Source organism: Megalobrama amblycephala, linkage group LG11 (genome assembly GCF_018812025.1).
Source record: "Megalobrama amblycephala isolate DHTTF-2021 linkage group LG11, ASM1881202v1, whole genome shotgun sequence".
Classification (NCBI taxonomy): domain Eukaryota; kingdom Metazoa; phylum Chordata; class Actinopteri; order Cypriniformes; family Xenocyprididae; genus Megalobrama; species Megalobrama amblycephala.
Window position 1 is genome coordinate 25,234,750 of NC_063054.1, and position 26,765 is coordinate 25,261,514.

General features: G+C 35.5%; 1 protein-coding gene across 5 annotated transcripts; it reads left to right on the plus strand.

Annotated features, from left to right (window-relative positions):
* Positions 1–26,765, plus strand: mtmr14 (myotubularin related protein 14). 5 transcript variants are annotated; one of them, XM_048206947.1, is made up of 20 exons: positions 1–356; positions 424–712; positions 3,396–3,544; positions 7,231–7,339; positions 7,750–7,825; positions 12,141–12,201; positions 12,482–12,601; positions 13,997–14,070; positions 14,219–14,289; positions 14,442–14,516; positions 15,987–16,053; positions 16,163–16,248; positions 16,423–16,499; positions 17,157–17,193; positions 17,431–17,501; positions 20,091–20,149; positions 20,523–20,655; positions 21,354–21,560; positions 23,217–23,375; positions 24,971–26,765. In XM_048206947.1, the coding sequence occupies exons 2-20, from the start codon at positions 626–628 to the stop codon at positions 25,149–25,151; spliced, it is 1,899 nt and encodes a 632-aa protein (XP_048062904.1). In that variant the 5' UTR covers positions 1–356; positions 424–625; the 3' UTR covers positions 25,152–26,765. The 5 variants fall into 5 exon arrangements, with proteins under 5 accessions (XP_048062904.1, XP_048062903.1, XP_048062906.1 ...); XM_048206946.1 differs by having other exon boundaries at positions 1–712; XM_048206949.1 differs by having other exon boundaries at positions 1–712; positions 20,580–20,655.

The window sequence follows — 26,765 nt, forward strand, 5'->3', positions numbered from 1 at the left end:
TATTGATCACATGATCACGTCAGTTTCCTGTTTACTACTGGCCCTGGTTAAAGTTCCTTGGCTACATCCAACACGGATACATTTTATTGCAATTTTACAAAACCGTTCTTTTGTTTGCCTTTACATACATCCGACAGTTTTGGCGTTGTAAACAACACTTAATGTTTTTCTCCAGATCGAAATTAAGTTGAAGACTTGTCGTGCGGACTTCCTGTGATTGGTGGCCGGTGTTGAGATTATTTTCTGGGATGCGGTGTTCTGATGTGGGCTCTGAAAGTCAAAAGATAAACCAAAGCGGGGATTTCATTATAAACGGACAATACTTTTTATTTTTGTTGATTGGAGAAATAATAGCGGTAAGAAGTCTTGAAGTCTTTCTCGCGTCGTATAGTACCGTCGGTAACGGGCTATTTTGATCACCAGTGCTGTGGAGGGGGATCATCTCGCCAAGACCCTGAACTCGGGACGCGTCCCCGGCTCCGGCCCCGGCGCCTTAAAGCGGGCAGTGAGGAAGAAGCTTGTCCTGAAGGGATGGCCTGGAGGATCCTCTCGGCCCCAGGGAGCTGCGCTATTTAAGGAAGGGCGGGTTCGAATCGAGCAGAAGGCGGGTGACGGCAGGTGCTCGATGATGGCTAGCAGGAGCGAGGACATAACCGATCTGATATATGAGTTCTCTAAGAGCCAGTACAGAGCGAAGGAGGTCACCCCGTGGGTAAGACCGAACACATCAAACATCAGTCAGTTCTTTCCCATAATGCACAGCAACTGTTAAATATGTCAATGACTCATGACCTAAAAAAAATCTAACACACGTTCCAAATTCTTATAAATTTAGTCCATGTATTCATGTTGGTTTAATATGATTTTGAAAAACTTTGATCAATGAACAATAAGTAGCTAAACAAATTAATACATAAATAAATCAAATTAATGATTTTGAAAATGTCATGTGGTGTAAATACACAACATACATTTAAAGTTATTATTTATAATTTATTAATGTTAAAAAGTATATAATAATAATTTATAATAATCAGGACAGTATATGATCTAGGTCAGCATTTCAATTCGTTTTGAGACAGCAACTGGAAGCAGCTCATGTGATTGTAAGGAACTTCCAAAGGGAAACTAATTTCATGAGTCATTCTGTTCTTTCCATAGTCACAGATTAAGTGGAGAAAAATTATCATATACATGTTCTTCTTCAGTTCAGTTTCTACCTTTTTTGCTAATTTTATTGAGGAACAAAACAAGGATGTGATGAAGAGAGGATGCTGGTGTTCTGAAGTGTCAACCCACTAGTAAAAATAACCCACAGTAGTTAAAACTAATCCACATCCCTAAAGACTGAATTATACTTTTCCGTAGTCTGATGCACTCCTCTTCAAAAATGTAATTATATGTTGTGTCTACATATAGCATAACAACTGTGATTGGTCCACTTTGTAACCAGAGATCCTCCTTTTTTATCATGGCATGAAATATATCTGGAAGCTTTGCTTATATTGGGACTGTAATAGCCTGATTGGTTGACGCTTGTAATACGGTCTTTCCTCCGTGACTTAGAAGTATGCTGTGGAGCTTCTGAAACCTAAAATGACAAATGGATGTGTACATTGGGGTTGCAAGTGTACTTGCAGAATGACACGGACATACCAACACAAAACTATAAATGCAAACAGCTGCATAGAGGCTGTGGTGTAGGTCCGATGTAGAGAAATAAGAGGCTCTTAACTGTAACCTTAAAATGACCCAAAAATACTCTTAGTAGGTCATCCTTAAAGGTTTGGTATGTTTTTCATAAACACTTTTTAGCTATACTGGTTGACACTCTCTTCACATCCTGATAGCAATCAATAATAGAAGTGGTCTAAATATTAAAAAATTTACATATATCTACTGTGAAAGTCTCAGGACCAAAAAAATGTTTGTCAAATCATTGCATTTGATCCAGATGCAATAATAGGATGTCCTACCTGCCTGTCAACGTATGTATTTGCTATCACTATCAACGCCCAAATGAATCTGCAGCAGTCAGGTGGTACAAGTCAGCACTCTTTAAGTTGTTTAAGTTGTGTCTTTCGTGACACTTTGCAGACTCTGCTCTGGCTGTGCACGTACATGCGTTTTGGAGGAGGCGTGGAATTGGAGAACACTCGAAGGGAGGGGGTGTGATCTTATGATTTCAAAGCTATCTTGCTGTTGTTAGTCTAACCGAAATTGCCTACGCTACTTTTAAATGCAGGTCAAATTTTTAGGATACTGGCTTTGAACTTGTATTGCCCACATGAGCATCATGGCTCAGTGTGGAAGATGTTAGGTAAACATTAGGCATTGTTTCAATCCAGGGAAATAATGCATGTTCTGTCAAAATGACATAACCGTTCTTATATTTTACTGGCAGAGTTTTAGCACTGATATTTTCTAAATAAAGATGGTTAAATCATATTAAACTGCACTAACTCTTTTAAATGCAGTTAAATATTCCATTGTAATAAAGTCAACTTGTCTATTGAAAGTATTCTCATAGCCTCAGCATTTCATAATTGACACCAAAGTTAGAATGCTTGACCCAGCAATGTTAAAGGATCACTTCAGTTTAAGTTCTATATAGGTTTAGGCTACAGTTCAGAAGCCAAGCAGTAAATGAATGGAACCCCAGCTCCGTGAAGTGAATTTTCACTCTCACAGACATTATGGGCTTACATGCTAAAATCAGTGTGAATGCTTCACAACTGACACTTCGTCGGGAGTTTGATTGACAAGTGGTCTAACCAATCATAATGCAGAATCTGCCATTTTGTTAGAAGATTAACCTCGGTGGACTTGAACTTGAAAAATGGTGTGTATTTACGTCTTTCCGCGTTTTAAACAACATTCCTTCTCATGTTCATTCATGTTTATTTGATGCTATAAATTAACTAGTAGGAAGAGATGATTGGTTCACGAGCCACTTGAGCTGAGGCACTACAGCAATCTGTCACAACACATTAAAGAGCCATCTGTCACAACACAAAGTAAGAGCCAGTAACTAAGGGGGGCGGGTCTTTGCGAAGGGTCAATTTTGTAACATCCTTGTAAATGAGTGATGAGATGAGTGACGATATAGCCTAAGGAAATGCAAATATATATAAATACAAACAAAAGTACATAAGATGACTTAATCTCTTTTTATTTACCATTTTTTTTTTTTTTTTTGCTGTTGACCTATGATTAAATTCCAGCATTCAAAAAAGTAAATTACCTCAGAAGTCATGTCTGTTTCTTTTTCTTGCTAATATTAGAGGGTTGAACTTGCTTTCTGTTCTTCTGATAACCTTCTGATAATGATTGCTGTATGAAATGTTCTTAAAATGCCTTTAAAAGCTTTATGTATATTTTATATGTATTTTCAGGTAGAAAGAGTAGAGAAGCGCTATCTGGAGCTGTTTGACCGGGACTACAAGTACAGCATAATCCACAACACCAATGGGGAAGTGTGTGGTCACTACCCACGGAAGATCGTGTTTCTGGAATATGAATCTTCAGACAATAATAAAGAGAGGTAATAACATCACTATCTCTAGTAGTCTACTGAAGACACACAGTAGACAGATTAGTAATGTTGGGGAAAAGTGAATTTCAGGAAGAAGCATTTTATATTTATGTTTTACCATTATTTCTTTGAAAAAGTCTTGAAACTACTATGCTTTTTATAGTAAAAGACGATTTTCAATGTGGTATGATTATTATACTGCTATGCTGAACCAATTACATATGTCTCCACAAAATTCATATACTTTGATTCTTGCTATGTGTAGTAGGTTACCAAGGGCCGGTTACACCAGCTGTGTGAAGGTTAAAAGCTTAGTTGTGAGCATAGATATATAGTATTTTACAATTTATGCACTATTAAATATTTAAAGGGTCATGAAACCCTAAACCAAAATTTCTGAGATTTTAACAGAGGTATGTGTGTTGAACACCATTGAAGACAATGTTAGCATCTGTTAGATTTAATAGTAGGGGGGAAATGGTTAAATTTTAGTTTTTAGTACGCTATTTTCGTCTTCCGGGTTTAAAATCTTCATCCTGTCCACGTCACAGGCTGTGACGTGGCAGAGCACGATAGTGCTTTGATGACTCATCGGTGTTTCATAATTATTAACGAGACTGAGTTTTTTATCCAATGAGAAGACACTCTCTTAATTATTCATGACACCACTTGGATCTTTCCAATGACGAGGACGGTTAACGGCACTAAACAGCAAGAGAGACTGACTGACTGACGGTGCGTGTCCGTTGGCGGCGCGGAGCGAGCGGGTAAGCGCGAGTGTTTTCGGTTCATTCCTATGGAAGTTGAGCCGCGCGTAAGTTAAATGTGACGCTCAACTTCCATAGGAATGAATCTAAAAATGCTCTGGTCGCTTGCTCTGCTCCAGTCGACACGCAGCCTGACTGACTGAGCGTGTTGCAGGTTCGGCGCGTAAGATCTATGCTATGTACGCAAGGTTTTTTTTTAAGCGTTATTTTTTTTTTTCAAATATATGCATGTATAGTGTGTATATAAACAACTATATATTTTATAATGACTGTAATTACACATGTACATTAATATGTTTTAAATAGAATTACGATTACTGTAGGATATATGTAGCAGGGCATTCAGTAACTCTTGAAAAGACAAAAATAAAGTGTCAGTGTATTTCATTAGATTTGAACTTTTCCTGTTTTTTAAAAAATTGTAGTATTTCCTCACGTTTTACCACTGATTTTTAGTGACAGTCGATATGCATGGGCTACTGGCGATGAGAGTTTCCCCCCTCCCCTCTCCTCTCACAGTCACCACGCCCATTTAAGTTGCATTTTTCAAAAAGATTGTGAGCTAGACTTGAGCTGAAAGAGGGGGGTTTCATGACCCTTTAAGCGTTGTTGAAACATACCCCACATATTAACTAAATGTTTATGGAAGCCTCCGAGCAGGAGTAACTAATGGAATAAAATAGCAGGCTGATTAAATGACATCAATGAGTTATGTTTTCATCTAAATGGTATGTGTTCCACCCTGTCAAATTTAAAATTTAAAAATATAAAAAAATTCAATTTTAATGGTTTGTTATTAATTATTAACGATTATTATTAAGTATTGATACAGTTCCTTAATATTTCTTACATATTTTATGTAATATTTTGTTTCATAATTATTTCTATATGGTATTTCAATGTAAATGTAATTTATCACTGTTGACAGTTGTGTGAGGTCTGAAACATCGGCCATAGACCTGAGTCAGGGTAGCGCTATATTTACTTTTCGACAGAAATGAAAACATGGCTGTGAGGGATAGAAGTACAGTGTGTTCAATGGATTGTACTGTTTTTTTTTAACAACATACTGATTACTTAGCTGACAAAACATCTTTCCAAAAGACCTTTCAGTAGCCAAAAACTCAAAAAAAGTTTGAAAGTTGTGAGTTTTGAAAAATACATGTGATCTACAAGTTTTTACAGCACATACCATGGTAAACATAGCAAGTCTGTCCCTCACTGCCTTGTTTTCGTTCACATAAAATTCAACGTGGCGTCTACCCTGACTAAATTCTATAACCAGAAAACTGACATGCACACTACTTCTAATGTTTATTATTGTATCAATAAGTGTAAATGCAATATTATGTGACGACATTACTTTTCTTACAAGTAGACAACTTTTGCTTTAATAAATGGTTCAGAATGTCAGCAATTAAAATTCACAGATTTTTTTTATGGTGTAATTTTCTATTTTCTAAATAATATACTTTTGTTTTTAAAGATGATAAATATATCTAATCTTTTATTTGTTGTTTTGATTATTGGCTTTTTTGCCTTTTTACTAAAAAGGATAGAGGGGAACTGACAGAAAAGTACCAGTAGACAGTAGACACAGGAAATGGGACTGAAACAACTCTTTGTCAGGAGAACAGCACAGACTAGATGATAAAAATATCAAAACAATTAATAGGAGACAAAACCCTACATGGAGTGTAATAGAAAAAAAAAACTCATTGGGTAGAATTATTTCTCCTTACAAAAGTATTTTTTAAGACATTTTAACTTAAAAAAAAAAAAACATGCAGGTTTTCAACATTGCAGGAAAGTAAATTGTATTATATATTTTTACGTTTTGTGTTTAATTATTACTGTTAACTTAAATTTATCAATAATATTTTTTTTAAAAAAGGCATCACAGAGGGTGATGTGTAATGCCTTGTCTGTTGCAGTGTTCAAATAAATTTTTCAATGCTCAATGTTTTGAATAGTGGTATCAGAATTATTCATGATGAACTTGTTGATTTCTATTGGGGGTCAAGGGTAGTGAGGGGATAAAAATATTATAAACCTCAAAAGGAATTGCAAAAAAGCTAAACGAGACTGAAGATAGTTTTTCAAGTTGACTGTGACGTGTTAAAATGGCACCAATCTATTTTAAATAATGCAATCAGAGCAGCTCTGGTCTCTAAGAACCAAAACAACCCCTGTGTTCTGACAATTCAATTCTAATTCTAAAACTATTACCCAGATACCATTTAGAAATTCTTTACCACTTTAAATTAAGAATTTAAGGCTTTCTTAATAAGTTAGCTATCCAAAATAGGTTAGCAATAAACCAGGATCTTGCATCTGAGATTTTACAATTCCATTATAATCTGTTTTTAATGCGTTTAATTTAAATGTTAAATCAATGACATGGAACTTTAGTGTAGCTGCTCAAACATAAGTAGCCTACCTACTTTGATTCATAAGTCTCTACCTTGTAATTGTCTTTTACTTTACTAATTTACTAATTACTAGTATAGAAATTGTACTAGTAATTAGTAAATACTAATTTACTAATAACTGGTATAGAAATTTTTAACTACTTTGTCTAATGCAACTACATCTTTTATCTCCCTGCTCAATTGTAATGCCATATCTGTAGTAAAGAACAATGTGGGAAGACTTCATTGAAAGAAATTGGATGTTTGATCCCCTGATGTTCTCTAAATACAGGCTAATATTTGTTAATGAATTCTGTTTTAGCATAATGTTGACATTACATTTTTATTCTTATAACTACTTCTACTACTTAATTGGTCAAGTTCTTGGCTGATCTTGTATTGAATGGTAGAATATCAGCCAATAATTTGGTCTGTCACCAGTGTATTGTACTTTTTTATTATTATTATTATTTTTTTTATAAATGCTCTTGTCTTCTTTTTCTTCATCTTTGTTCAGCTTTGAGAGTACAGTGCAGATCAGTAAATTGCAGGATTTGGTGAACCGTAGTAAGATGGCTCGTTGTAGAGGGAGATTTGTCTGTCCTGTCATCCTCTACAATGGAAAGGTAACTATCTTGCTACTCCAATCAAATGGCCAAATTTTCATTGAAAAGTTTGCCGCATTGTATATTTGGACCACCAGATGCTTTCTGTTGCTGCTTCATGTTTCATGTTCATGCTGCTTCAACAAACTGCTATGTTATCCTTGTAGGACATGCCCCTTTTAGAATATTTGTATATAATGATAGTAGACAAATCATGGTGTCAATAACAGATTTAATTATTTCTTGTGAAATCTGGCTGTCGGATCTTAAATGTTGAGTTCTGGACTATCAGCCTTTGACTTTGAAGGTTGGTATAATTTACTGGGAGCTACCAACAAGCTTCAAGACTTCTCTGTAGTTAGCTTTACCAGGGGCCTGTGTTTCTCTTTTTGTTCTAGCAACCTTAAACTCTCCTTTTTTCTCTGTTGCAGCATGTGTGTCGATCTTCCACACTAGCAGGTTGGGGCGAACTTTATGGTCGCACTGGATACAACTACATTTTTTCAGGTACACACTCCAAATAAGCTAAGACAGCTCTGTGTTTGTTCGTCTTCCCAAAACAAGCTGTACCAGCATCAAAATGATGTGTCAAAAGTTGACAGTTTTTAACTTGACAGCATGCTGCAAGATGCTGAAAATATCATGAGATGTGGTGCAACTGCCACAAAAGACATTTTCCCAACAATGGAAAAATAGTGCAGACAGAATGTGTCTTATGTGAGTGATTTCTCACAGACAGTGTTAATGTTGACAGCAAATTTTTGATTTAGTTTTAGTCATAGTCTTTTAACTAAAAAACCATTTAGTTTTAGTTATATTTTAGTCATCTGAATTGTTTTAGTTTTAGTCTAGTTTTAGTCAACTAAATATCATGATTTTAGTCGACTAAATCTAAAGCTACTAAAGTTACTCAGTCAAAAGCAGTGAGTGATTTTTCTCTTTATCTTTTGTTATCTGAATTAACATTAAGGCCTCAGACAGCAGCAGATTTAGGCTACTGTCACTTTAAGAACTAATGCATGGATTCAAATACGATTTTCTCCCAACTGTTTACTTTCACTTAAGACATAACTGACTGCTTAAATTAATACTCGCTGTTTGATATATTTTTTTTAATGTGTATTTGTCCTTTCAGCACTCGTAAGTTGTCAGAGAGGCAGCTTTCTTGTGTGCGCTTTGGATGTGTGTGCCCCTGAGCACTGAACCATCCCAAATTGAGTTCTGTGCTTAAATAGTTTAAAATTACTTTGTTTAAATTGGAAAAACACATACAAATGCATGAAAAACTTTTTGTCAAATCCTTCAACTGTCCAGGGCCATCGTGCAGTTCTTATTGTTGAGCCCTGTATTGTATTGTAAGTTTCTGTGTGTTTTCCTGGAGATTGTGACATTGCTCCACAAGGTTTACAAATGGTCTTGTTTTCCTTGACATCAAATGTGAAATTTATCCATATATGTCAGTTTTTCCATTTCTCACAGATGTTGACATTTTTAAACATTTTATAAGATGTGCAGCAAGTCTAGGCTATTAACCCACTGGGTAGATCAGTATGTTATTCAAATTTGCTCAACCTCACTACCTCACCAAGAGATTCATTGTGATTGAATCTCTTCTCAAATCATCCCACCCTAACATTTTCGTCTCTTACTTATTCGTTGACAAAAAGGTCAATAGATTTTCGTTATAGTTTTTGTCATCACAATCTGTTTTCAGTTATCATCTAGCTTTTCTCAGTGAAAAAATGTTGTTGACGGAAAATATGAAAAATCACAAAATTAACACTGCTATCAGGTTTCAATTTCCAGAAGGGCAAAAACAATGGATCACTGTTCAGTACTGAACATGCTCCTTATCTCACTGCACTGACTTAGCTCAAGTCACTTTGTATTGCAAATTTCAAAGCTCTCTCCAACATTGCAGCCAGAGCTAAAAAAAAACAAAAAAACAAAACAACTGCTTATAGATCTTGGGAGATTAGATATGGTTTTTGGCTCAAGTAGAGTTAAAATATTAAAGTATTATTGTTCCCTAAAATGCACACATATGGTAAAAAATAAATGTGCAGTTATTCCTCTGTTGTAATGGCGTATATCCTCTCCCCTCCACTCCTTGTATCATATAAGTCATTTATTGGCTCTTCTGTCTTTCCTTGGAACTCAGTTGGTCATTCATAGTTATGGGTTTGTGGAATTTAATGTCTTAATGTAGCTATTGTTGCTTCAAAGTAAGCATTTGGCCACCCATGGCCATCGGCTGTTTTCTCACATAAATTCACATATGACTAGTTGTATTGTGTTGAACATGTAGGGCTGTGCCGATAAACAATATCATATGGATTCGCGATAAAATATATGTCGATAACCATGATAAGCTCTAGGCATTCTTACTCGATATGGATTAATATAAGAGCCAATCATACAGCAGAAATATGCGACAACAGCCAATCAGCGTGCAGCTTTAAATGTTCACGTCAAAGAACAATGTCAATTTCCTATGGCAATTTGCAAAGCAAGCTCGACACAAGGACGACAAAACTGAGTGGAAGCAGCGACGAAAGTGAAACTTCAGTTTCATATAAATTCCATATAAATTCAGTTATATGGAAGTGGAAGTCGTCGGACGGTGAAAAACAAGACTGGCAACTTAACCAACCTATTCCATCACAGTGCTTCCCACACATAGACTTTACTTTGGCGGGCTGCGCAGGTATATTAACGGCCGCCCAAATATATTTGGAAACACATTTATGCTTTTATTATTTTTATTCTCACATATCTCATATCTCATATTTGTATCCGCCCAAGATAATGAAACCATCCTCGATCGATTAACTAGTGGAAAATCTCCCCTTGCCCTACGTGTTTCGTACCTGCTCATTATGTGTGCGCCAGAACTGTTTACTCCTGCTGACCTGCTGATATTTCACAAATGAACTCGGGTTGATGAATTATTACAGTGTCTACTTTATGGCCTTTATATAAAATGTTTTAGACGGCTGTAAGAATCTGAAGGATCAGCCTGCAATTGTGTAGACATTTCAAAATAAGAGTCCCGGTGTATTTCGGGAATATATATCGTTATCGATCGATATGGGAAAAAATTATCGAGATTACATTTTTGCCATATCGCCCAGCCCTATGTTCCACCCACCTCCTCCTCTATCATTTGTGCTTTGATTGATTGGAGCAGTTCACCACTGTCACTGCATCTCTCACACTTTAGGATTATGTGAAAATAATATAGAATATGCTTGAAAATGTTGTAGTGTTTGTAGCACAGGCTCAAATCTAGTCGCTAAACCAGTGCAAGTACATATTTGGCAGTGGTCTGATCTTGCTTGTGGAGGGTCAACCTCCTGCAGACTTTAGCTCCAACTTCCATCAAGACACCTGCCTGGAAGTTTCTATATAGAAATCATGAAAGGATTAGTTCACCCAGAAATGAAAATTCTGTCATTAATTACTCACCTTCATGTCATTCCACATCAGTAAGACCTTCGTTCATCTTTGGAACACAAATTAAGATATTTTTGATGAAATCTGAGAGGTATATGACTCGTCCATAGACAGCAATATAATCAAAACTTTCAAGGTCCAGAAAGGTACTAAAGACATTGTTAAAACCGTCGACGTGACTGCAGTGGTTCAACCTTAATTTTATGAAGTGACGAGAATACTTTTTGTGCCCAAAACAAAAATAACGACTTTATTCAACAATATCTTCTCTTCTTTGTCATTCTTATACTTTGTTTACGTCCAGCGCTTCCAGGTTCTATGTCAGAATGCCTATTCATTATTGGCTGCCCCCTGCGTCAGCACCACACGTATGCGTCGTGCTGCTCAGGTGTGCAGCTTTGGCCAATAGTGAGCCAGCATTCAGACGTAAACACGGAAGCCTTCACTATGCTTACTGCGTCACCTGCATAGGGATAATGACACTGAAGAGAAGAGATTGTTGAATAAAGTCATTTATATAAAGAATAAAGTTATTTTTGTTTTGTTTTTGCACACAAAAAGTATTCTCGTCACTTCATAAAATTAAAGTTGAACCACTGTAGTCACGTCAACTGTTTTAACGATGTCTTTAGTACCTTTCTGGTACCGTAAAGGTGTTGATTTTATTGCTGTCTATGGACGAGTCATATACCTCACAGATTTCATTACAAATATCTTAATTTGTGTTCCGAAGATGAACGAAGGACTTACGGGTGTGGAACTACATGAGGGTGAGTAATTAATGACAGAATTTTCATTTTTGGGTGAACTAACCCTTGAAGACCTTAGGTGTGTACCACCTGACCACGCAGTAGGTTTGTTCTACTTGAAGCAGCAACCGATCAGTGTATGACATCAAAGTACTGCGAAAGCGATTCAAAAGCATGAGGTTTCTTTACAGTAATTATGACATGGAATGAACACAGCATTTGTTTAGCTGGTTCAGGTGTGTTTAATAATGTTCTGCAAGTGGCCCTCCAGCGGCAAGATCAGGTAGCGACTGGGGCTTTGGTACCTTGCTCAAGGGCACCTCAGTTGCTGAGGGTGACAGAGAGTGCTGTTCTTGCACTTTCTCACCTACATTTTTCCATCCAGTATTAAGTATAAAACCCACAACCTTCAGAATCAAGTCTGACTCTCTTAACCATTAGGTCACGACTGCCCCCCATTAATACGTTTTAGAGATTATTGAAACATTTGAACCATATGGTCTGAACCTCTCATGCTACAGTAATTGACTCAGAGAGCTTATACTGTGGGGCAGTATAGATGTAGTTGTGGAAATTACTTGTTGGATTGCATTAGGTTTAATCTCAAACTATTTCAGGGGGTTCAGATGACACCTTGGGTGAGGCTGAAGAGGTTTTGGAGGATGACTGTGCAGTTCGGTAAGATAAGCTGGCATGGAACACAATCTTACAAGGAGCCAAATGTTTGATTTATTAACTAATTTTTTGTATGTTTTGTGAGAATAATTTCTTTCTTTCTTTCTTTCTTTCTTTCTTTCTTTCTTTCTTTCTTTCTTTCTTTCTTTCTTTCTTTCTTTCTTTCTTTCTTTCTTTCTTTCTTTCTTTCTTTCTTTCTTTCTTTCTTTCTTTCTTTCTTTCTTTCTTTCTTTCTTTCTTTCTTTCTTTCTTTCTTTCTTTCTTTCTTTCTTTCTTTCTACAGGAATGATTCACAGTTGTTTGATAAGGTTAGGGGCTCTGACATTAAGCTGTTGAAGTATTTGTCTGTACACTACATTTGTGACCTCATGGTAGAGAAGAAGAAGGTCAAGTTTGGCCTCAAGTGAGTGAACTTCTGTTATATTCATGTTAGAATGCTTCTGTTAAATTTTACATTATGTACCATTCTCTGAATTGTTGTAAATGGTGTGTGCCATAAATAATGTAGGGAATTCATACTCAAATATCAGGGTCCAAAATGAACTTTTTGCCTACCAGCCAAGGTGGCAAAACTATTACCATTGAAATCTTTATTTTTATTCTAAATCATATTCTAAACATAGACTGTAAGAAAATAGATTCTAAATTTATTCTGAAATTATTTTGTATATGCTCTATATTGTCTGCCAAAGAGATTAAATGTATAAATGTTACAATATAAACTTAATATAGCTTGTTTGCCCACAGCAGGACAATTACTACATTATAGATAAAACAGAAAAACAAACGCACAGTCACAGTTTTCAAGTGGTAAGCGGAAGAATAATCTCCAGAAACTCACACATTCGCACCTCGGAACGTGTTAACATGTTACTGTCATTTATGCTACGTTCATACAAGACGTAAATATGAGATGACAGCGCATTCTAGAGCTATGCATTTCAATGCCAACACTATCAACGGCACTATGAATCTGCAGCAGCCATGTGGTACATTTGCCATGTGGTACAGAGATCTCTGAAAAATCATAGTTTACAAGCTGTAATTATGAGTTCTACAAGGACGTGAACACTTTTTACAAGTAGGAAACTCGTAATTATATTAATTCCGACATGGCATGAATGCACCTTTTATTTATTTTTCTAAACGCAAGAGATTCTTCATTATAATCCCATTACAGTTCTTATAAATACATTCTTACATATATTTGGTGTACTTTCTATTTTTGGCTTCATCTAGTTGACATACATGTGCACTCACTCAGGAAGGCATTTGAAATTTAAAGACAATTCACTTGGTGTCATGAGAGACTGTTTTGGACTTCATTTTGAAACATTTACAGAATATAGAAAATAACAGTAAAATGTAAGTTTTGCAGTGAGAAATGCGTCTCTCAAGCACATTAAACGGCACATGCTCTCTGCTCTCACGGCTGCTTTCCAGATTTTTGACAACTTGACAGTTGTCTTGCTGCACTTTACCCTGTGGCCATTTTTTTCAAATAAGTCTTCATGCTAACATTGTTTTAACTTCTGTAAGGTTTTCTGTACCCCCACAGCACACACATCCAACAAATCTGTAATGGTCTTATTACCTTACAGTAACACAAAAATTCAGCATTTCCCTGGCCAAATAGAGAATTTACCCACTTTTTGCACTTTGTGGTAGTTAATTTTGGACCCTGGCCACTGCTAATTATGATATGACTCTGTATGTTGACTTTAATTTTGTTCATATGGGTATGAGACGCCTTTCCAGTGATCTCTTACTCTCTTTACAATTTTGTGTTTGTCTTCAGTGTGACTTCCTCAGAAAAGGTGGACAAGGCCCAACGCTACTCTGACTTCACCCTACTCTCTGTGCCTTATCCAGGTCTAGATCTTGCCTTTGCTCTTCACTTTATGCTTGCGCTGATTTCATTTAAAGGAACAAGTTTTGTTCTATTTTGCTTATTCAGTGGCAGTAATCATTACATTGTACTGTAGTTTTAATAGTAGTAGTTTCATGTGCTTGTTTTCAGGATGTGAATTCTTCAGGGAATATAAAGACAGAGATTACACAGCAGAAGGACTTGTCTTCAACTGGAATCAGGTCTGTACCAAGTACAAACACAAAAAGTCACTTTCATATGTCAGCATATTAGGCTAGATTGTTGTTTGGACAGAGAAGGTAACAGAAACTGTTTCAGTAAATAAAGTTAATTTTACACTGACCATCACTTTTGGTTGTTTGTGTGTTTGTAGGACTATGTGGATGCTCCGTTGACAATTCCTATTCGCTTTACAAGTAACCTCAACATCAACTGGAGTGAATACCAGGTGCTCAGAGCTCCTCATCAACTTTATTTACTGTCTTTTAGATGGAAATACAGTCTGCTGGACAGCTTCATATTCCAAAAATGTGTTGAAGCAAACTACACTGCCTGCAAGAATACTTTTTGGATTACTCATTACTCTTTGGAGTTTTTGTCAAAAATAGTTTAGTAATTGGTGCCAAGGCACAGTGCTTACAGATATAATGTATAAGGATATACACCGATCAGGCATAACATTATGACCACTGACAGGTGAAGTGAATAACACTGGTTATCTCTTCATCACGGCACCTGTTAGTGGGTGGGATACATTAGGCAGCAAGTGAACATTTTGTCCTCAAAGTTTATGTGTTAGAAGCAGGAAAAATGGGCAAGTGTAAGGAGTGAGTTTGACAAGGGCCATAGTGTGATGGCTTGATGACTGGGTCAGAGCATCTCCAAAACTGCAGCTCTTGTGGAGTGGTCCTGGTCTGTAGTGGTCAGCATCTATCAAAAGTGGTCCAAGGAAGGAACAGTGGTGAACTAGCGACAGGGTCATGGGTGGCCAAGGCTCATTGATGCACATTGGGAGCGAAGGCTGGCCCGTGTGGTCCGATCCAACAGACGAGCTACTGCAGCTCAAATTGCTCAAGAGATTAATGCTAGTTCTGATAGAAAGGTGTCAGAATACACAGTGTGTCACAGTTTGTTGCATATGGATGGCCGGGTGTGTGTGCTTTGCTTACCTGGGGAACACACGGCACCAGGATACACTATGGGAAGAAGGCAAGCTGGCGAAGGCCGTGTGATGCTTTGGGCAATGTTCTGCTGGGAAACCTTGGGTCTTGCCATCCATGTGGATGTTACTTTGACATGTACCTCCTACCTAAGCATTGTTGCAGACCATGTACACCCTTTCATGGAAACGATATTCCCTGGTGGCTGTGGCCTGCCACAAAAATGGTTCAGGAATGGTTTTAGGAGCACAACAACAAGTTTGAGGTGTTGACTTGGCCTCCAAATTCCCCAGATCTCAATCCAATCGAGCATCTGTGGCATGTGCTAAACAAACAAGTCCGATCCATGTAGGCCCCACCTCGCAACTTTCAGGACTTAAAGGATCTGCTGCTAAAATCTTGGTGCCAGATACCACAGAACACCTTCAGGGATCTAGTGGAGTCCATGCCTCGACGGGTCAGGGCTGTTTTGGCAACAAAAGTGGGACCAACACAATATTAGGAAGGTGGTCATAATGTTATGCCTGATCGGTGTATATAAATACATATTAAAACATAGTCCTAGAGGGAGAATATTGCATTGACTGGTAGCTTTTAGGTGTCTTCACAAAATTAAATGAAAAATTTGAAAAATATTATTGTTATCATAAACAGTGTAGCTTAATGATTAATACTCTAACAAAGGTTAATAAAGAATGCAGGATGGTGATCCACAGATTTATGTTCTTAAATTTAATTATGACCTTCGTATTTTTCAGTCATGGGACCTGGTGCAGCAGACTCAGAACTATCTGAAACTGCTTCTACACATCATCAACTCTGATGGTAAATTGTCGTCCTTACATACGTCCTCACCAAACTGTACGACAGGTTTTACTTGTCTGTGTGGTTTTGGATAACCTTTTGGTGTGTTGTGGCCTGTTGTGTGTTGCAGATGAGAACGGTTTACTGGTGCACTGTATATCAGGCTGGGACAGGACACCCCTCTTTGTGTCCCTGCTCAGACTTTCCTTGTGGGCAGTGAGTATCCATTCCTGTATCTCATTACATCTGTCCTCATTTTATAACTTTATTCACCCCACAGTGCTAACTACTCTCATTTCTTCTATTTTCTTTCCTTACCATTGTTTGTGTTTGTGGGCAATTATTAAGTTTTAAGAGTTGAATGTTTGAATTCATTTTGCATTTTCATAGGACGGTGCCATTCATGCCAGTCTGGAGCCGTCTGAGATCCTTTACCTGACTATCGCATATGACTGGTTTCTTTTTGGGTTAGTCTCATTCCTGTTTCACTTACACATCTGTGTCTTGGAATGTACCAATATTAAACATCTGGCACATATGATAATTCGTTTTATGTTATTTTTTCTAAAAATTAGAAAAAATATAAAATATATCACACAAGGTAACTTTTCATGTTACTAAAGTACTGAACTCAACTAATTTAATGCATGAAGACACCGACCGTGCTGTTATTAAATGCACACAACTAACACTGCAAGGAATTCTGATATACCCGGAGAGAGCTATTCATTACCATTCTCATTCATCTCTTGGCACTTGTTTGACTGGTACATGCAGTATGCCATGTGACTCAGTAAATTATATGATAACTATAATAGCAGCTTTATGACGTTAATTTGTAGGAAATCCATAAAGCTACCCGGCACCATGTGTTCCCTTTTGATTAATTTTGAATTTTGTAAGCAATAAGCACAAAACATGAACGCATCTTTTTTTTTTTTACCACGTATTTACCACGTATATATATTTAATTTTCACATTTTGAATATGAACAACATGAATATAAACATTTTTGCTACAGGTAAAAGAAACTGTGTCTGCAGGAAGTGATGTAACATCATTAGATATGCAACAAAATATAAGAATATTCTTAATGATTTTTATTTTTTGTCCTTGTTTTCTAGTCACATGTTGCCTGACCGACTCTCTAAGGGGGAGGAGGTGAGACTTCACCTATTTTTAACCTATGCCAAGAATATCTGTTACTTTTGAATGGAGTAACAGTCTATGTGATTTAGATGGTAATTATGGTTTGGTGTGCATCTTCCAGACATTGTTCATGTGTGAGAATTGTATAAATGTTGATTGCTATGTTTATTGCACATATAAGTCAAGAGTGTTGTTTTATAATTTTATTTTGTATGAAAACAATTTGAGTTTTGATATTTTCTCTCCTAGATTTTCTTTTTTTGCTTCAATTTTCTGAAGCATATTGTTTGTGAGACATTTTCAGTCAAGAAAAAACAAAGGTAAGCTATTTATTATTTTAAATATGATAACCAGTAATAGCAATAAAAAAACAGTAACCAGTAATTTCACTACAGGTTGGTTCTCATTTTGATTTTGGGGGAAAAAGAAAAATAATAATAGAGCATGTGTGTATATATATATATACACACACATGTGTATATATATATATATATATATATATATATATATATATATATATATATAATATTATATTATATTATATTATATTATATTATATTATATTATATTATATTATATTATATTATTAGGGATGCACCAATATATATATATATATATATATATATATATACACACATATATATATATATATATGTGTGTGTATATGTATATGTATGTATATATATTATATTATATTATATTATATTATATTATATTATATTATATTATATTATATTATATTATATTATATTATATTATATTATATTATATTATATTATATTATATTATATTATATTATATATATATTATTAGGGATGCACCAATACCATTTTTTTAAGGACCGAGTACGAGTACCGATACTTTTTTCCTAGTACTCGCCGATACCGATGCCTATACATTTATTAATTTCTCTTTTTTTTTTTTTTTTTTAATGTTGCAGTTTTCCAAGCACAACACAAGTGAGACTAATGAATGTAGGACAGCTTCTTTATTATTACTCTAATGAAAAAAGTAATAATTTTTATGTGCTTGTCACAAACTTGAACAAAAATTTCACAGTGTCCAATAATCTTCAAAGGGCATAATTACCAATATATATAATTGTTGTTATATAAAAGAAAATTACAAACAAATTACAAACAATACAACAAATACTATAGAGATACAAATTAAATAAATTTGTTTTTCAGATACAGTAGGTTTATTTACCATGTATACATTTATTTAACATATTTTGTTGTTTTATTAACATTAATGACAAATATATATCCCTTTAGGACCGAATCCATGGATACTGACACACATCCTGTTTTCACCCATATGTTTATGTCATAACATTGTTATAACATTTTGACAACTATGTGTGCATTTGACCATTCAGGTGCAAGGAGAACTGATCGCGCTCAAGAAAGAGAGAGTGAGCGTGAGAGAGAGAGAGAGAGAGAGAGAGAGAGAGAGAGAGAGAGAGTGCGCTTCTATGTGTGGGTTGTCGTCATTAATTTTGAAGTATTTCCACACCTCTGAGGCTGACATTGTTTATGCTGCTGCCACCGGTGTCTCTGTGCAGGAAAATTCTGTTAGTTATGTCACGTGAGGTATCGGTCTTTGTTATCGGTGGTATTTTTACGAGTATGAGTACAAGTACACGAGCTTGGTATCGGCCCGATACCGATACTGGTATTGGTGCATCCCTAATTTATTTATATATATATATATATATATATATATATATATATATATATATATATATATATATATATATATATATATATATATATATATATATATATATATATATATATATATATAATATATATATATATATATATATATATATATATATATATATATATAGAATGAGAGAATGATGAACAAGAAAATCAATGACTTTGATTTGCTTGTTCATGTGTGTTTGGTTAGTTTTGAGCTAGGTTCAGCAGGAAAGTGGATCTCTAGGCCCAGAGTTGCCCCCAGTCTATAATGACAGTCAAATATCTGGAAAAAATGTTGACCAAAAAACTTATAGTAGCTTTTGAACAAGGTCATTTGGAAACAAAATTTGGTTGACTTATTTGACTTTTGGGGGTCTGTGGAAAATTTTTGAAAAAAAAAAAAAAATCACCCACTGGAAATTTTTTACATGCAGGCAAATTGTTTCATGTACCACAGATGAACTTTGCCTCAAGAACCAGTGGTGTTGGTTAAAACTTTTATAAAATATTTAAGATTTTGCAAACTAGTCTTTGGATTTTTGCCAAAGTTTAAAAAAAAAAAAAAAAAACTGTGAAGGAAGATTCTTTGGAGTACATAGGTCAGTAATTATCAAATACATGCTGAACTTTGAATTCGGCATATCGACTGGACCATCAGCAGTTATAGGCATTGCCTAATATCACAAAACATCTATAACACCTAAACAACATATACAAAATTGACAAAATTCTGTTTGTAATTTGATTTGCACCAGCTTGATGATAGAATTAGGCTTTTTCTTCCTCTAAATTTGTCTGTATCTCCAAATCAAATGGCCATATGGATTTCTCTTTCTTTAGATTAGATAATTTTGAATAAAAATCAAACTCCTCCCAGAAAGTTTGTCTAATTGGTGTGACATGTTGTATGTATTATTCCCCCAGGGAAAAATTCTTTAAGTTGTTTAGCAAATACATTCCACTTGTACTGCACTCAAAATTTGGTCAAATTCCACTAATAAGGCAGGCTGTAAGTTCACTTTATAGGTTCTGTAATTGTTTCATAACGTAAAGGTTGATTTACCAAATTGGTGAAAAATGTATTCTGTTCTGCTAAATTCGGAAACTAAGGTAATATTTGTTCCATTTCTCAATGCACTTGGACCCAAATAATTGTATCTTGTGGCTGTACGTTTTCCCTTTTTTTTCGCTATTCAGAAGAAAAAATTCTCAGTTCAAAGATGCTGACTTCACAGTTGATGACCTCTGCCAGTTAAGTAAGTCCTGTTTTCCTAAATTTCTGCAGTTTTTTTAGAATATCCTTTCATTAAAATTAGTGATTCAGTGAATATTCTGACTACAGTGGCCAAGCAGCAGACTCACAAACCTTTATGTATACTGTGATAATAAGAACTATCTAGTTATAGTCATAGGATTTGATCCTTCTGCTTGTGGTTGTCCCTGCAGGATTTTTTTTTTAAAATAGACTAAATGGTCTTTCTTTCTTTCTTTCTTTCTTTCTTTCTTTCTTTCTTTCTTTCTTTCTTTCTTTCTTTCTTTCTTTCTTTCTTTCTTTCTTTCTTTCTTTCTTTCTTCTCTCTCTCTCTCTCTCTCTCTCTCTCTCTCTCTCTCTCTCTCTCTCTCTCTCAGAGTCCAGAGATCGGGGTAGTGTGACAAGTCTGAGCAGTGATTTCTCTCTCATCACAGAAGATACATCTGCTCCCTCCAGTCTACATGCAGAAGCTACAGACCCAATTACCACTGGACCACAGGCTTCTAGCGGGTAGGGCTTACAAAATAAGCACTTTTAATGGCACCTTATTAGTATGAATGCACTTACACCTATGTAAGACTAGCAGGATCACAGGCGGTATCAGTCAGGTGGCCAGATGGAGACTGTGGTTACACATGGTCTCTTGCCAATTGTCCTCTGTAGGTCTGCTTCACTCTACTGTAAGCATAAATCTCTTGCCACAGAAAGTGGAGAAAATATATTGGCATACCCTCAGTAGTGGAGGAAAAATGGATGCTGCATTATTATGGTAACACTTTACAATAAGGACTCATTTGTTAACATTAGTTAATGCATTAGTTACATGAACTAACATTGAACAATACATTTTTGATAGCATTTGTTAATCTTTGTTAATGTTAGTAAAAATGCTTTCAAAAAAGTATTGTTCACAGTGCATTAACAAATACAACTTTTGATTTTAATAATGTTTTGGTAAATGTTTAAATTAATATTAAGATGCTGTAGAAGTATTGTTCATTGTTAGTTCATGTTATCTAATATAGTTAACTAATGTTTACAAATGAAACCTTATTGTAAAGTGTTACTATTATTATTTAATGCGTTAAACAATCCATTTTAATCACAGAAATTAACTCATTATTTTCAGTTTCTTGTTCACATTTTATATTGCAATAAATAATTGTTGTCTTGACAATTGCAGTTTTAAATGCTGTTGACTTATTTAGTGTTTATCACAGGAGGAAAGGCATGCCATTGTCTTCTAATTCTGTGCTTTGGAACCGACCGATCACTTCAGAGGAGCGAATACCTAATGTAATCACTGAGGCTAGTCCTCTGGGGTCCTTTAAGTCCTCAAGCTCTTCCTCATCCAACCACTCAGATCAAAATCTCACACGGACGGGAAGCACCCCATTAGCTGTACCAGGAAGGAGGTGGGTACTTGTAAAGTTTATTCGTAGTGCTTTTGCCAGTTTTGTTTGGCTTGTAAATCGATTAAATAGTTTTGTCTTTGTTTGGAAGGAGTTATACCAAACCATTTGTGTCTTTCAGTGTACATGCTTGATGAAAGCACCTTAGGGTTTCTTTTGGAAAAAGGCTTTTTGAGAACCTAATCTTGTCTTCTATAAAGAAAATGATTTTATTTGAAAATAATTTTCCTATTGAATATTTTTCCTATTTTATTTTTTATATTGAAATTATGATAAATACTGGTAAAATATACCAATCACATTAAAAAACAAACAAACAAACAAACAAAAAACACGTTATAGCATACCATGACGTTTCCAGTAGAACTCTCAATGACTGATTTCTCACCTTTTTTTTTTACGTACAGTGACAGATGGTGGCATGTCAAAAAACACAGGTGTTTGATCCGCATTACCTATCTGATCCAGGGGTTATGAATGTTTTTTCTTTAGGCCAATCACATAGTGCTGAAAAGACAGCAGTTTCTCCATGAAGTTGGAGGACTTGTTCTGTAGCATAATACTAATCCATTACACCGTATTATTCCTACGCTGCATCAAAGCGGCCACTTCTAAGAAATCAACAGGCAAGCGTGTCAGCATGCAGCGAAACAAGAAATGAGAGGCCTTGCTTGTGGGTATGTTCAGCTCTTTGGCAATATCCAGTGCCTTCAGCTGGATGACTGCTCTGGTTATGGGAAGCCCCTCATTTCTTCCCTCAGCCACACACTGACACACCCGCCTGCCAGTCTCTTCGAAGCGGCCGCTTTTAGGACCGCTGTAAGCTTTTTATTTGACTGTTAGTATTTTTACTTTTTATTTTATTTTTAAGACTTTTTTTTTTTGCCTTGCCATCTTCTAACATTGCACTCTGACACTTGATGGGCACACTCATTTTACACGTAATTGGTGTTCCCTATTGTTGTGGGTCTAAAGTCTAGAATATAAGATGACCCAATTTTTTCAGATGTATTTCCAATAAAAAAGCACCGTCTTGTATTCGGAACTATAGTCTTTTTTTAAAAGAACCAATTTAAAATCCATTGTGTTTATGAAAGTTCACCGTAATTTGTATAGACAGAGATTACAATTGAGCCGCTATTAGCTTGATTAGCTGCTATTTCAAAAATGGCACAAGTTTCTGTTCGTCTTGTTGGTCACGGTAACCCCACCCCCAGCCCATGACAAAAATGGTTCTTACTTCTAGACCAGCAATGTTTTGGTGCTACTTACAAACCACTTTTCCTGGTTCAGAGCTGGTGCTTTGGGTGTCGAAAGACAAAAAACTGTTTTGAAACAATGCTCTGGCTTTGAACCAGCACTCGAGTGAACTGAGTGAAGAAGAACCAATTCTAGTTCTTGACCTTGGCAGTGTATATGAGTAGTTATATGAGTTGTTTTGTGATCGAAAGGCATGAATTAATGATAACAAGTTGAAATTTGTCGACACACACTTTTTCATAATAATTTTAAGTACCAAAGAAAAGTGCCAAAATTTTGTTATTGGACCAACCATACTGGCCAAAATGAATTTTATACAAAATGTCTTTTCTAACTATCTTTTTTTTTTTTCTTGCTCTATTAATCTTTTAATACTTCCAATGTCTTTCTCAATCTCAGACCAATGGTCGAGTATGCTCGGTCAGGCTCCTCGCTATCCACAGATTATGGCAGTTGGCAGATTGTCTCAGGATGTGGGAGCATCCATGATCTTCCCCCGGTGCCCTCAGAGTCTCCTCTTCCATTCAGCTTCCAGGATGAGGGTCCCAGTGGACGAATGTGAGTCTCAAACATACTCCAACCCCACCTATTCACTGTATTCTTGTATTCTAAACTGCCAGTCCTGCAGTTTACCTGTATTTTACCTAGATTTTAAGTCACTTTAACTAAGAAGGTGTTTGCAAAAATCATAACTTTAAATGCAATTTAGCCCTCCTTTCCCCCATTCTCTTGTTTCATACATTTTATGGTTCTGCTTCATCAGACCCAGCAGGTTGAGGAAATGTACTTTAACAGAAATTAGAAAATCTTGTTCCAAACTTTATGTGCTCTCTGTACAAAGGTGGTTTGTCATGTAAAAAAAATGGACAAAGGTGTGAAAATAAGAGATTAAAAGAGTAATATATTTGCAAAAAATATGATAATTATGAGTCATGGTTTTCATGATGGGAATAGGCTCCCAAGCCAGCTTCATCATTGGAAGAATTTTATGACACAGCACCGTGCTTTCATTAGTATTCCCACACATCAGTAATTAAGAGAACTAAATTTGTTCACTGAACCTTTAGCCTAACTACTTTTTTAAAGGAGTATTGTATAAATGAATTTCCTATTTAAAGCACTATTAAAATAATTAAAAAGAGTAAAATAAAACAACTGTGTGTAGTCATGTAGTCAAATTCAAACATACAAAGAAAAATAGGTAAAGAAGAGCAAAGAAAAAGAAATAAAGAATGCTTTAAGCATCTAACTGTAGAGGGCTTATTAAAGTTTCAGACAGGAGCAGTGCGTGATGTACCTAATGTACAGATCTATTTTGACATAAGATGTTTTGTCACATCTGTCCCTCATTTCAAACCCATAAGACTTTTTTCATCTTCGAAACACAAATAAAGATATTTTTAATGAAATCAGAGATTTCTCTCCATCCACTGACACTACATTCACCCAAAACATTGATGATTTAAAAAGTTTAGATTTGTCAATGAGGTTTGTTCTTGCTTGTCACACAAGCATGTTTGAGCTTAAAGGGTTAGTTCACTCAAAAATGAAAATTCTCTCAATAATTACTCAAACTTATGTCGTTCCCAACCCGTAAGTCATTCGTTTATCTTTGGAACCCAAATGAAGGTCTTTTTAATGAAATCTGAGAGCTTTCTGTCCTTGCATTGACAGCCTAAGCAACTACCACTTTCAAACCCCAGAAAGGTAGTAAAGACATCATCAAGTAATCCATGTGTCTCCGGTGGTTTAACCCCAAACACGTGTGCTTTGTTTGTGCAAAAAACATAATTTACTACTTTATTTACAAAATAATAACCTCCAACGCACATCTGCTCTCGCGTCAACACAAAATATATATATATATATATATAAAATATATATTATCCTTAATTCCAAAAAGCATAAGCAATGCCTTAGTAGGGCATTTGGAAATTGAAATGTAAAACGCATACAAACTCTTACAGTGGAATGTAAAATCTTCAAAGTGAATAGGACACAGGCTTTTATGATATTGTAAGATCTAAAAAGGCATGAAGATTTTTTTGTACATATTGAGCTGTGAGGAAGGCACAAAAATTTGGTCATTAAGTGAAGGGAGAGAATATGATAAATACAGTTTCTGTGTTTTCTTCTCTCTCTTTTCTTTCTAGGTGCACATTTGTACCCGATAGGCAGGTGAGATTGGAGGCAGTGAGGGAATTGTTCCTTTCAGCCTATAGCTCTACAGTAGGACTCAAATCGTCATCTCCAAGCCCTTCCGGTGCCATCTCAGGCCTGCTGGAGCAGTTTGCCCGTGGGGTCGGCCTTCGTGGCACCAACGCCATTATCTGAGCCTTCCTCTGTTGCAGACATAATTTTCACTCAACTCTATTACACATCCTCAGGACTTTTGATGTCATTGTTTTTTCTCCTCCTACTGCACCTTGATGTGACACCATATCTACCACATCAGGAGTATCTAATTTATTGGTGTAGCTGTACAGTAAATCCTTCTTCATCTCTTTTTTTTCCCCCATCTCTCGGCCTCTAGTTCCTCTTCTTTTCTCGCTCTTATTCTCTTCTCTTTCAATTCAATTTCAATTTCAATTCTCTCACTTATTCCAATGCAAGTCTCTACTTGCAGAAAGGAAAAGTGCCAAATCTAAATACAGGGCTACATTAAACTGACTGTTTATTTTTTTTCCTTTACTTTTTTTTATTTTTTTTGTTTTTACAGACCAAATAATTTGTTGATCTTTCTAATTTAGATTTTAATTAGCGCTGCTTCAATTTAATTTTTCTTTACCCTTGTTACTTATTTTTTGCGTGTTGCACATTTGTACTGTAATAGAGAAGAATAGAGAGAGGTTAATGAGATCCTGGCAGAAAAGGGAAAATTATCACCAAGCTCAACAATAAAAAAAATATATACTTCAAGGAACAAAAAGGTAAAGGTAAATGTAATTGGGGGAAAATGTTTTCACACAGAAAGAGGGTCTTGCTTCCCCATTTTAAATGCTTGTTTTATTTTAGTTGCTGACTGTCTTATACACTTAAAAGAAATTATTGTAAAATTACTGTTGAAATTATTGTAAAGACCTTAAGCTGTGTTCAAGATTTGAACTAAGCCTAAAGACTGTCAGTTGTTTTGTGGTATTTTTAGGAATGGCAGCAGTTTGGGCAGTAGTAATGTAAGACAATGTCATTGTTCTTTTAATTATCAATTATTTGATTATTTAATGAGTGTGTTATGAATTTAATTCAATTTATTTTTAATTCAATTATTTTTAAACCGTATCAATAAAGTATACAAAATAGTAAAGATTAATTTTATCAGAACTAATCTATCAAGAGCAGCAGCCCTTGTCCTGCTCTTACATTTTCCGAAGCCAAGTTGTTTTATTATTAGACAAAATTTTGTTTTTCTTGTTAATGATTTCTCTTTCTCTTTTTTCCTTTTTTTTTTTTTTGGTAAATGCCTCAAAATAACTGAATTGCCTTGGCAGTATATTACAAATATTAATTCCTGTACTTACATGAATGCCTATAAAGTGGCACTTGAATTCAAGGATTGAAAACATGTAATTTGTAGTATTTTGGTCATAAAACCATTGTGGCCTCTTTACCTCAGGGCCTTTTATTGTGCCTTTTGATTTAAAGGAGCTAAAATTCTGTTTTCATGCATGGCTGCATTATTTCAACTTTTAAGATCATGCCTTGCTGGTTCTTTTTTTGTTCATTTATGACACAATAACGTCCTTCTGCACTGTAGCAACTTCCGGTGTTGGGCAAAATACAGACTTATAAAAGAATTCTTCCTTGTCAATTCACGAGTTTGATTTTTTTGATTGAATATGAGGGTCAAGCACAGTGGTGGCAAATCTGTTACAAGTTTAATAGGATGCAACATCCCAGTGATTATTTTATGAAAGTGATTAAAATACGTAATTAAACATAATTATAATA

Excerpts from the sequence above, each read along its gene's own strand:
- mtmr14 (XM_048206946.1), top strand. The coding sequence starts at position 626 with ATGATGGCTAGCAGGAGCGAGGACATAACCGATCTGATATATGAGTTC. Across the intron at positions 713-3,395 it reads CGAAGGAGGTCACCCCGTGG|GTAGAAAGAGTAGAGAAGCG; the intron begins GTAAGACCGAAC and ends ATGTATTTTCAG. Across the intron at positions 3,545-7,230 it reads TCAGACAATAATAAAGAGAG|CTTTGAGAGTACAGTGCAGA; the intron begins GTAATAACATCA and ends ATCTTTGTTCAG.